General features: G+C 38.7%; 1 protein-coding gene across 12 annotated transcripts in view; it reads left to right on the top strand.

Annotated features, from left to right (window-relative positions):
• The window catches only part of NEO1 (neogenin 1), a 105,550-nt gene that overhangs the window by 60,536 nt on the left and 31,959 nt on the right, over window positions 1-13,055 (top strand). For all 12 annotated transcript variants that reach the window (XM_075208324.1, XM_075208327.1, XM_075208321.1 and 9 more), the window contains exon 2: window positions 8,342-8,659. In XM_075208324.1, coding sequence (XP_075064425.1) covers window positions 8,342-8,659 — 318 coding nt within the window. The remainder of the gene's footprint in view (window positions 1-8,341; window positions 8,660-13,055) is intronic.

Below are 13,055 nucleotides of genomic sequence, written 5' to 3'. Positions count from 1 at the left end.
GTGTGCAGGTTTTCAGTGGTTTTGGCATCTGGACATTAACGGCTGTGCAAAATGTCATCTATGACATCACCAGTAGGACTGAGTAATTTCTCAGGCAATTTTTTCAGATCCTCTTATTTTACTAAAAAAAAAATAGAAATCATTACTTCACTTTATGTTGTCTTTTATTTTGCTTTAATGTTCCTGTTATAATTGTTTGATTCCATGACATGTCTTGTTAATCCAGCGTACAGCACCATATGACCATCAGCCATTCTTGTATATTGGTCACCTTTACATTGGAGGAACTACTCTAAAAGATGAGATTGACATACAAGGGGTCATTGAGAACTATTAAGAATGTACAATTTGTTGGTATACAGTAAAAGTTAATTCTTCTGTGACTGTAGCCAAGATGAAGTTGACATCATTTCACTGGGAACTTTTCTTTTTTTTTTTTTTTGTTCTGTGCGTGTATTATGGAGGGTCTGTGAGAAACTCCTGGCGCCAATCCTCCAATGAATTTTCATGTGAAGTAGTTTGCATAGTCTACTCCACATGAGACAGGATGAGACTGTTATGGTGAGAGCCAGTAAAAGGGCTGATGGACAGACCTATCAGTCCTCCCTGCAGGGGGTTCAGGGATGGGGGGTATCTTCACACATTCTTTCTACAGAGGTCAGGAAGACTCTTTGGGTCATGACATTCATTCTCATGATCAGCCAGTGCAGTAAACCTTTACAGCCCTTCCCTTGTTTGAGAACTATCTGTTATGTGAAGTCTGTTAGGTTAACACATTCACAATAGAATGAATCCTATTTTCTTTTTATTGCTATACTACTCCTAACAGTAATACTTGGACTGAGCTATTTGTAGTTTTATATCTTGCTATATAGTTCTTGTATGTACAAAGAGGGTGATGTCATAAGATGCAGCAGTTATGGGTACTCATTAAATCATATTACTTTGGTAATTCTAGAGAGCTGTAAAATGTACTAGCATACTGACAAAGGTCATGTGTCAGCTACAGGTTTAATATTCCCAGTTCCAACTCCTGATTTACTGGGGTGTTTTTTTTTTTTTTTGGGGGGGGGGGGGGGGGGGGGCGCATTTGAATGTATATTGAACCAGTCTTGCAAGTCCAAGACCCAGCTCATTCTTTTAAGGGATTAGGTAAGAAACACATCCATGGAAATCTATAGACTTTGCGTAAAACAGTTAAGTGGTAGCTGTTTTTGTTTTAGGCTCTATAGCTGTCTTGCTCTGTCAGCTTGTCCAACCCTAAATTATTGTAGACCAATATTTATAAAGCTCCAATACTTAACCATTTATTAACCTTACAGTGCGACGTTAACAGATGTTACATTCGTGCACAAAACAAAGGGTTTAAATGAATCCAAGCAGGCAGGGGTGTATCGGGGGTGGATTGTGGGTAAAATATTGTGACAAAATGTTGTGGGGTGGTTGGGAGAATGTAAAGGATGGTCATGGCTCATAGTTGATCATGGCTTTTGTTAATGTGTTTTCTGCATTAGATACAGGATATTGAAAATAAATCTGCCTGATGGCTACAAATACAGAAAAAGGAATGTATTTAATAAGTTTCTGTACTTGTTTTTACACCCCTAAATTGCCCTTGTATTTTATGGTTACTTTTTCTTTAGTCACAGATGCCTTCATTTTATTGAACTAATATCTTTTTCTTAAACCTAAAATATTACTTTATGTCTTAACTATATGTTGACCTGGCAATGATGTCACAGGTGGTCCTTGCTAGGGCTTCTGTCTAAAGGAATGCAGGAAATTGGCCACAATGCAGAAGTGCTGTTTTGTATAATAGAATTGGTGCATTACAATATGCCACGCTGATCCTAAAGTACTAGTTGTCACTTTGTACTGTGCTAGTGCCTCATTGTCGGTGTGTTTTCTCACAGAGTGCTATTGAGGTTGATTCACACAGGACACAGGCCCTCCTTGCTGACTCCATGTGCCTCTTGCCCTCCCCCTCTCAGCACTGTACATACCCACACTCTGCCTGCAGCTTCTTAGAAATGCAACTTGCTGAGCCCCGGGTATCCATGGAAACGAGTGGCATGGGACTACTGACTGCCCTCCCCCCTTCTATTATACACATGTCTGGGGAGGAGGGGGGGGGGGGGTGTGATTTGTGGCGTGTATCTGGTAGTAGGGGGGGCTGTTATTGTGCTTTGGGGGTATTGCAACAGCTCTCTGATGGATGGGAGAGATGCTGACACATTATACATGGTGAAGAAGCACCATTCATCACTTGGAATTAACTAGTCCTGCTGGCCCTGGTAATACATTTGCTTGCCCCTTTTAATATGCTGATGTTTCATTAACATGTTCGCTCCAGACAACGTGCTACTCTTTTACTTTAATCTCAATCCGCAGATTGTCTACCTGGATGTTTTACTTCACTATGGATTTTTTATTTACTTTTGGAGAATATTCTCGCTTTATAATGATTCAATCTGTCACCGTTGGGTTATAGTTGTTTACTCACTGTAAGTGTACATAAAAAAAGCAAGATTTTTTTTGTGTGCGTTTTATGTGTTCCTTATTGAAAGTTAATAGCAAATCCAGGTATATAGTGCACACTTGAACCTAGACAAACCATATTGTGATGCAAGGAGAGCAAATGCAATTTTAAAAAAAACTTTATTTATGCGTACAGGGAAAAAATGCCTGATTTTGCATGTAGCACACACATACTGGCAGCATTATTTTATTTAACATTGCAGTGTACACTGAAATGTTAACCCCACTGAAATGTTAACCCCACCCCCCATCTGTCCGTAATGCTCATGATTTTGTGAAATTACAAAAGTGCAACTCCTTAAGGCCTTGTATGTTAATGTGTGGATCATATTCTGCCCTATACGAACTCTCTGGTGATGTTGCTTTACGCTTTTAGTCATTGCGAGGCAGGAAACTGAAGGAAGCTAGTATAGTGCAGAATGCAGGCCCACTCTCGAGCGGAGTCTTCCAATTCGCATACAGCGCACACGTTTTTGTATGCTCTCTCCTAACCAAAAGAACCTAATAAAATGTTGTTATTGTATATTTACATAGTGCTTTAAGCAGTTTGTACACCACTGAAACCCAAATGTGACAGCTTTTTAAATTATGTATAAATGTTTTCTGATGCTTTGTAAACCATTTCCATTCAACCTGATATATATTTTTATATAAAGCTTAATGGCATATAAAAGAACTTGCACGTGTTGCATGTTTCACAATGTTTCAATTACTGAATGGAATAGTCTGGTTTGAGTATGTACTATACATGACATAAATCTGGTGTCATTTTGAAAATATCTGGTCCAGTTTAAACATCTAGGATGGGATTCAAAATGCTTATCTCAGGAAGCGCATGTGTACTCATTAATTATACGATCATGGATGGCAGGCGTTGATATAATATATCTAATAATAGTCCTCCGTCCATTCCTCTTTCTACACAAAGCCTGTTAATCAACCAAGCTAAAGTGCCACATTTCACGCGTATTCCCTTGGCATACGCTGTTGGTTTGTACATCGTGCACGCTTTGTTTGGACCAGCTGTTTGTGCTGCGCAACAACTGGGTTCGGCTAATCTTGTATGATACGTCGGCATAATCTGCAAAGGGGTTTCATCTGTGTTGTGTATTGTGATGTTTATCATTGCCTCATCCTGTGTAACAGTGTATTTACAAACTGCAGATTTACAGTAACTTCAAAATATTTACAATGAACAGTCGAACAAGTGTAATATTTTCTAAAGCATCTTGCTGTCATCCATCTGTAAATGTTTGTCCTAAAGTTGTATCAAGGCAACATTTTTCTTTTTTTCACTATTAAGTCCTGTATACATATATACCGTACTGCTTTATCACCCATTCACTTCTATTGTCTGTCTTTGATCATCATTATATCCCTGTAGATTGTGAACTAGCGATTATCCATATTTAATGGTACCCTCCTCTGCAGGGGTGGACTGATCCTCCTAAATGGAGAGTGATTTGTTGAAGGTGGAAGAATCCAAGTTGAGCAGAGACTATAACACTTGAGTATTAAAGAAAGAGGAGTGACTACAGTCATCGCAAGGAGAAGCAGATAAATGCTGCTTAGATTCGCTTGTGCACAGACTACTATTTCTGTCAATAGGCTTGATGTATACCATTGTTGGGAAGTTTTTGACGTACAGTATTATGCAAAATAAAATACATAACATTTAAATGTAGACAATGGCTTTTGTTTAGTACTGCACCACACTGTACTCCCTTGAAGTTCTATTTGCTCATTGGAGTCTGTTTCAGTGTCCAAGTGATGTTTGGCATAGCCTAAGTTCTCATTAATTTCCTTACTTCACCTCTCTGACATTTAGCAATGCTCATTTGACTTAATCATTGTAGCAGGTTTAGTGACCATTTGTCAAGTACATATGATGCTCATTCCTATTGTCTCCAGCTTGTGTGAATTTTAAAGTAGAACTCCACCTTTACAGAGGTCCATGCAAGTCTGTCTGGTTGCCCTTAAATATGACAACATATGAGCTCAGGTCAATAGATCTACTGTGCTATCTAAGAAAATAAGCAAGCCTGTCTGGAGGATATATTTTTTGAAGTTGGCGTTCCCCTTTTAGCTGTGTAATTGTTATGTTGCTTGTGTGCGCGTACATACAGGAAAGATCCGTAAATTTGTCCCTACTATTACAGAATTGGGTTGGAAGGGAGGACAGTGAGCAGCGTTATGGCATGTAGCCCTGATCTTATTTTTCCTATTTCTGTTTTTATTTAATTTATTTTAAAGAATGCATACAGAGTTTGTATTGCAATTAATTCAATAAATAACCCTTAACAAGCAATAGAGATAACAGAAGGTGGTATCAAAAGGTGAAGAGTCAGCATAGGGGATGGTATATTTAAAGAGCAGTAAAGGGGCCTCCCCATTTAAAGGGTTGGATAGTCTAGAAAGCCAGGGTTTGTAAATAAGTATCTGCAATTTCTGTTTGATGCCAGCTTCTAAGAGTCACTGCGTTTTTCATAAAGCAGGCTGCCTCTTTTTTTTTGGGGGGGGGGGGGGATTGTGGCTTATATCTGGTTTGCAGTTTTTTTACATACAGGTTGCTTATTTTTTGTCATTTGTGCTGACTGTGCAGGTAAAATGTTTCAATATAGCTGTTAATGTTTTCTCTGAGTTGCGTTAAGTTTTTCACCAGATGTTTAAGTCCATGGAATCTGTGACATATGGGGGAATTCAATTCTCAGCGGTAATTTTTTTTTTTTTTTTTTTTTTTAACACCGCAGTAAGTGATTTTAACACAATTTTCACTTATTCTAGAGCGCGTTAACCTTACCCGTTATTGAAATCTATTTTCAACGTGTCGTTTTGTTAGAGAAAACGGTCCCATCGCGGACAAGTAGATGATTCTTTGAAAGTATAGGCATGGGTTCATGAGTTCGATTCCTGACCATGGCCTTATCTGTGTGGAGTTTGTACGTTCTCCCCATGTTTGCATGGGTTTCCTCCGTGTGCTCTGGTTTCCTCCCACACTCCAAAATAAACATACTGGTAGGTTAATTAATTGCTACTAAATTTGCACTTAGTCTCTCTTGGTCTGTGTGTGTGTGTGTGTATGTTAAGGGATTTGGATTGTAAGCTCCAATGGAGCGGGGACAGATGTGAATAAGTTCTCTATACAATGCTGCGGAATTAGTGGTGCTATATAAATAAATAGATGATGTTGATAGGGAGGGAGAAGCATGAAAAGCTATTCAATTCTTTAATAATGCAGCGCGGTAAATTGGCAGATCGCCGTTTTTTTATCTCGCAACCCTCATAGCTGTGCAAAAAATTAAAAACATAAGAAAACTATTGAAATCATGTTATGTAAAAAAAAAAAAAAAAAAAAAGGTGCCTTTTTTTTTTTTTTTTTTTTACTAAAAGCATGTAAAAAAATTAATAAATACAATAATCACTAATGTATGTACTAATGTGTTTAGTGATGGTATAGATAATTGTATACTGGAAGAAGTAAAAAAAAAAAAAGGTATAGTAACAAATGCTGTATATAGATATTATAAAATAGAAGGTTGTGTAATGCAGTACAAATGTATGCCAATGCATTTTTTTTTTTTATTGTAGTTAGCCGCGTTAAACCCTCTCCTCCCCGAAAAATTTGCATGCACCAATGATTATGGTGTGGGGGTCGGGGGCAGCGTTACCTGTTTTCCAATTGAATACTACAATATTTTAATAAAAAAATTTACAAAAACTTCTGCGGAGAATTGAATCGCTCCATAATCCCCCCATAGAGTATGTATTGGGCCCAATAGCCTAATGTTGTAAAGGGGAAATAAAAGTGGACCTGATACAAGTCAATATTTAAAAAAATTTCAAATCAATAGTATACAACAAAGCCAGGAAGCTAGTTTATATCTTATTCTAAAGCATTTCAATTTTTAGTTACGTTATGTTTGACACTAGATAATTATCAACTATTGTCAAATATCTGATAATACCTCTTTTGTCTGCTGGTTAATTTTACAGGTTTTAGGATAGCGATGCAATCATTCTGAATGTGATCGTTTTAGTCATATCATTAAACACTAGTGATTACTTCACACATTACAGGTTTGATCTGTCAGGGCAGAATGACATTTTCAATACATTCACAGTGTAGGACAGTTATAGGGTATTTACAGTTTAATTACACAATTCTAATACACAGTCTAAACTGCTTCAATCTGATTGCTTTCAAATGAAAAATAAAAACTGGAGGTTATTGATCTATTTGGCCGTCTACGTCTGATTGTATAGAATAGATTGTCGTCCACACACACTCATTTTTTTGTAATTTGCTAAAATGTAATCTAGTAGTTTAATGTGTTAGCTTTGTGGAAGTGTTTGTCACTGAAGCACAATCCCACCTATTTCAATCCACGGTTATCTTGTGTAAACTGAAAGGAGTAATTGCTGGATGTACACTTGCAGCATATCTGAAATAGTCATATACATTGGGAGAGTTTATTGGTTAAACTCTGTGGTATGATTGGTTGGTTGTTCCTGTCTCAATAAGCACTTTTCAGTAAGTGTTGCTGGTACTTGTCCTATTTAATAAGAATTGATTATGTGACATGTACCAGTATGACAGCTCTTCTCTGGGATCCATCTAACCACTGTCATGCTGTTTAAAGGAAATTCTGAAGGAAGGGGGGGTGGTGTAGGATACGGTCTGCCTGCCCTTACACAGAGTTGTTATGGAAGAACTGCTGAGTTAGCTGACTTTCACGGTGGGGAGAGGTGAGTTGGCACTCTGCCGCTGTGCCATCCTCTGTCTGTGCCATTGTTTGCACTGCTTGCTAAGTGTTATCTTCTGCTACTGAACAGATGTTCAGAATGCCAAAAGCAACATCAGCCATTCCCTCACCACACTGTAGAGACAGTTCCACCATACATGGTGCTTTTTTTGAGAACATGTTGTACAAAATGAACTTGCTTTTATTAGTGGTGATGTTGTGATGCTGTAATGAAGTATCATACACATGATATGCTGCAAACCTGTTTTATTTTTTTAGCACACATTGGACAGTTTTTGAATTCAAATTTTGTTAAATGCAATACATGCGTTAACTCCAACCTTATATAATTGTTTTGTCTGCATCGACTTGATCAATGCGTCTGCTTAAATCAAAGTGTCTATAGTATGTCTGCATTAGGATGGCTAACTTGTGTTCATGTAATCTTGGATTGAGAGCTGTTTTCCCTTATGTAGGAAGTAATAAAAAAAAAATCTATATACTTAAGGGTCTTTATAGCTTGTGAGTGTTTTTTCTCTCTTTAAATCATCACTTTGTTGAAAATGTGTTATGTTCAAGGTAACCTTGTTATAGTATTCAATATGTAAGTGATGCTTATTTCAAATGTTACTGCACAATCAAGACAAAGAAGTTTGGATCCTGTCCTGTGGATGATTCGGATTTAATTGTTTAAGCTCTGCACAGAAAGCAATATGGCTTCTAATGTTTATTAGATGCATATAACACTTGCCTATATACTTTACCAAGTACTTTTATTGGAAGACCATACATTAAAAATATACTTGCACAGCTATGAATGTTTTGTTTATTCCGGTAGCCTAAGACTCATGAAAGTAAATATTTGGATATTTTAATTTCTTTAATAAAAGTTTAGCTATTGGTTTTAGAAGTGAGTTTGTACCAGATGTTCCTCCTCATGATTATAGAATTTTGGTATAGACCAGCCATTGAGAATAAATAATAATGGTGAAGGTTTCTCTATCCCACATGTCGTCTCTACACTGATCAAAGACTTGATTAGATTTTTGTATCTTCCATAGGCTCGGGGTTCAGGACATTCACCCCCTTCTATTTCCTGACGGAACCGGCAGACACTGTGACACTTCGTGGAACTCCTGCAATACTGAACTGTTCTGTCTATGCTGAACCAGCAGCAAAGATTGAGTGGAAAAAGGATGGAACTTTTCTAAATTTGGTGTCTGATGATCGGCGCCGGCTACTTCAAGATGGGTCTTTGTTCATCACCAGTGTGGTACACTCCAAGCACAACAAGCCAGATGAGGGTATCTACCAGTGTGTGGCTACGGTGGACAGTTTGGGCAGCATCGTCAGTCGCACTGCGCGGCTCTCTGTCGCAGGTGAATGCTCCACAGTGTTTTGTGTATCCATTTAAAAATATATTAATTTAAAGTTGTGTATGGTGCATTCCAAACAATGCCAGCTCTGTACAGTATGGCCACTTGCAAAAAGAAGCGTTATTTAAATAGTCATTCACACCATTTACAATAGTGTGTTTAGAATTTGAGATTTGGTAATTTTTCAATCAGTGTTCTCCCCAGCACCTATTTCCCGGGTGCTCCACCCGGCTGTTTTTACTTGCCACCGGCTCTTGGAGTCCAACAGAGTCCTAGTATAATAGAATAAACCATTGTTTATCCTAATAGAATGGGTACTATGTGAGCACTACAACCAGCAGTGTGTGTTAGACCACTGACCACCAGTCTGAACAGTCCTGGCAGGTGTGGGCAATAATGTCCAACATTTTTCAATATTATTACAACTACCCTCACCCAGCTACTTCTTAATGCCTCCTGACTGGCAAAATTTTCTGGGGAGAACACTGTACATCCAGAAACGATCTGTTACCTGATGCAAACCAAACCGAAACCACGTAGTCCTGCATTCCTCTGTGCACGCACTTTAACAGGACCCTGGATCAGTGCATGTAGATGTTCTTGTCTTCATAAGCCCTATGTGTGATTGTCAGAAGGTAGCAGGGTTCTGTATGTGCTGAGTAAGTAACTGAACATGCTCAGGCTGAATATAGTGACTGTTCTGTCCCCTAATTGGAGCACTTCTCAGTTCTATATGATCACTGCAATCCAGAGTTAAGGAGTTGAAGAAATACGTTGGAAAGCGTTAGTTTTTCTTTATATGTGAGTCCAGAATTGTCCACAGCATAGACATAGATGGGAGAATGTGGCTCTATTACAGGGATTTATTGTTGAGAAGCGGGAGGGGGAGGCTGGAAGCTACATTGCTTGCAGGCTCTTAATGAACAGAACATTGATCTCTGACAAAATGTGTTTGTGTCACTAATTGTATTGTATGGGCTGTGCGAGGTGAAAGGGTTACAGCAGCAAGTGACTGAAGAGTTTACACATTCACACTCAGTATAGTCACTCTGCCTACATCTGTCACTGACTTCTTTCAACTCTTTCTTCCTCTGAGTGCTGTTTTTGCCTTGCCTTCTTCTTGACTTGCACATCCTCCACCCTTTTCTCAAGTTAGATTATGTGAAATAATGTAAGAGGTTAAGTCTGCAGTCGGCCATCTTGAAAGTAAATTATTTAAGAAAAAATAAAACTGAAAATGTTAGAGTAAAAAAAATATTGTTAGATTAGTAATGGGCAACATTTATATCTTTCCGCAAACTCACAAGTGTTCCTTGGTCCTCCAAGGGTGCCGTTCATACTGCTGCTTTGATCTCTCAATGTAGTCTTCTCTGCAACTATAATGTATTCCCATAGCCCAAGTACTATATTGGTTGTTTAAGCTGATTAGAAGACCTCACCATCGTGGACTAACCTGCTACCAAACTCTGTAAATGTATTGGTGTTAATCTGTGCAATCAGAATAATTAGGAAGAGGGCCAAAGAGGGGAAATGTCTCCTGGCATACAATAATGCCTTTTACTTTGAATGCCAAGATAAAACATGTTCTCACTCCAGACCTTTGTTGGTGAGGCCTCGCACCTGTTCCTTCTATTCCAGACTTTTTATCATATGATTATGTAATATGACATAACGCTGAGGTGGGATGTGCTGCTGTTTAAACTCTTGTGTCCTTGTCCCACCACTTATCATCAATTTATTTTCTTGGGTGCCTTAAAGAAAAATGCAGCCTTGAGTGGAGATCAGTGAGATAGCCAATTGATTTATTCTTTACTTTGGTTATATAGTGTGGTCTTTAAGCAGTCAGGTGATCCAGATAAACTGAAGTGGTTTTATTAAGGTGATTAAAAAAAAAAGCTAAACAAGAAAAAAAAATTGTAGTCCTGTTTGTTTCTTTGTTGTCAATCACACTACTGAAGAGAGAATATAAGAGTAACTTAGGGTACTACATACAGCACATTAGACAGAACAAATTTGGAGACACAAATTTATACAGATTTAAACTATATGCATGTTTTTTTTTATTAGTGCCCCATAAGAATGTGGCTCTCCCTAATCTTATGTTCTGTCCAAGATATCCTTCTGCACAACCCATCTTCTGTGTCCCTTGTTTCTCATGTTGTGCCATTTTACATGCTGATGCACACGTCTCATCTACACTAAGTCTTCCGTCGTGTCAGTGTGAGTGAACACGTTGCACGACATAGTTAAACAAACTGAAACCAACACATTTATTAAACAATAGAAATATACGTTTGTAGAGCTGACGTGGTTTTGGTAATTGTCTTTGCTTTATAGTTTTAAAAACTTTTATCTTGGGTAGTCATGTTCTCTAATCATATTTTGTCAGCTGCATCAAGATGATCCTTTTGGATAATGCGAAGTACAAGGACATATGCAAGACATAGTTTTATTTATTTTTCTGCACCAACAGTTGTCCTTTGGACTGCTATGTCATTTTCAGTCCTCCATCAGTCTAGGTACTAGCTATTTCCGCAACACCAGTTATGGCATGTCCCAACCCTACTGCTCCATGGGAGGTTTCTGTTCTCCCTGAGCTCTCCTTAGGACACCTGCGTTGCAGTTTGACAAGTGTACCGCATGTTGTGCATGAATTATCACTTGTGAAAAAAATTGCAGGGAAGCGTTTGGTGGAGATTAGGGGATTATGGGCCAGAGACAGTTAAAATGGTTCTCAAGTGCATGCTGAGTTAGTAGTACCTTTTTATAGAAACTGCATTAAATCATATAAAGAGGATTACTATTGCATATTTGAGCGATACAAAGGTAAACACTTAAAAATAAAAAATGTTTGTGTGTCTATTTTAACCCTGGAAGTAAATCCCTTCTTGTTACTTGCACTTGACGGCATTAAATTTTGAACAATCATCCACCTAATGTGGCTATAGAAAATGTGGTATGAACTGTTTGCATGGCTGGGCTTTTGTACATTAGAACATACTTTGAACTTGTGTAGTGATTATGATGATGCATTGTAGGAGAATGCTAAAGGGAAAACCTTTTATTATTCATGCACCTTTTTATAATTCATAACCGCACGTTGATGAGATAATGTCCACATTTTCTGCTACCTTCAGGTTGAAATAAAAGCATATTTTAAGGTTGGTTCTATTGAATTCAGCCAACCCGTTTCAGTTTGAATAGATACTTGCCTCGTGTTTGACATTTTCCTTCATTAACTCTTTACTACAATCGTACCTAGCAGATAGCTACTGCTTACTTAGTAGGTCAATGTTGCTAGCAAGTAACACTTCTAGTGCTGCTAGGTACCTAGTGACACCCGGTGCACGAAGAGGCTGGAATATAGGGGTAGGTATTGGGCAGTAGGAATGATGATGATAATAATATGTTGTTGTTATTTATTATTAATCTGTATAGGGCACCACATGAGTTCCACAGTGCTGTACAGAGGGCAAACAACAAGTCAGTACATGGTATAACAGTACAATACAGTAAACAAATAACACTACAACTCACAACACAGCTACTGATAGCCTGGGGAAGAAGTTATAGCCAATGAGATCAGGAAGGAAGAGGGCCCTGCTCATTAGAGCTTACAATCTAAAGGGAAAGGGGCAGACAAACACATGGGGTGAGCCAATGTAAGAAGCAGGAGAGAGAGGAGGATGAAAGAGGGCGAGATATACTACATGGTGAAATGGTTAAGTGACGGACTGGTAGGCTTTTCTAAACCATGTGGATTTTCAATGATTATTTGAAGATAAACAGGCTTAGGGGATAGTTTGATAGAATGAGGGAGATCATTCTGGTGGTGGGGGCAGCATGGAAAAAAACTTGGATAGGGAAGTTAGATGTGGTTTGCAGAGAGGAGGAAAGACGACAGTCGTTAGCCGACCGGAGATGGAGTATGTATGGTGGTGAGGTTGGAGATGTAAGGAGCAGTGGAGTTGGAGAGGGCCTTGTATGTGAAGGGGAGTTTGACAAGGATTTTGTAGGGGAGGGGGAGGCAGATGTGGAGTGCCGAGAGAAGAAGAGAAGTCTAGCTGCAGCTTTAAGTATAGATCGAAGAGTGGTGGAGGTCAGTAAGGAAAAGGTTGCAGTAGTTGAGATGAGAAATGATTAGTAAGTGGATAAGAGTTTTGGTGGCATGCTGGGAGAGAAAGGGTCTTACACTGACTATTTTGTAGAGCTGAATGCGACAGGATTGGGCAAGAGATTGAATGTGAGGGGCGAATTCGAGGGAGGAGTCGGCAGCCTAGGCAGTGGAGTTCGGGAACACAGGAGATAGTGGTGTTGTGAACAGTGATGGAAGGGAAGGAGACTCTTGATGATGAGAAGTCAGTGAGTTCAGTTTTGGCCATGTTAAGTTTGAGAAAGT

This window comes from Mixophyes fleayi, chromosome 4 (genome assembly GCF_038048845.1).
Source record: "Mixophyes fleayi isolate aMixFle1 chromosome 4, aMixFle1.hap1, whole genome shotgun sequence".
Classification (NCBI taxonomy): domain Eukaryota; kingdom Metazoa; phylum Chordata; class Amphibia; order Anura; family Limnodynastidae; genus Mixophyes; species Mixophyes fleayi.
Note: the sequence above shows the minus strand (reverse complement) of the source record. Positions and strands in the feature narration are given on the sequence as shown.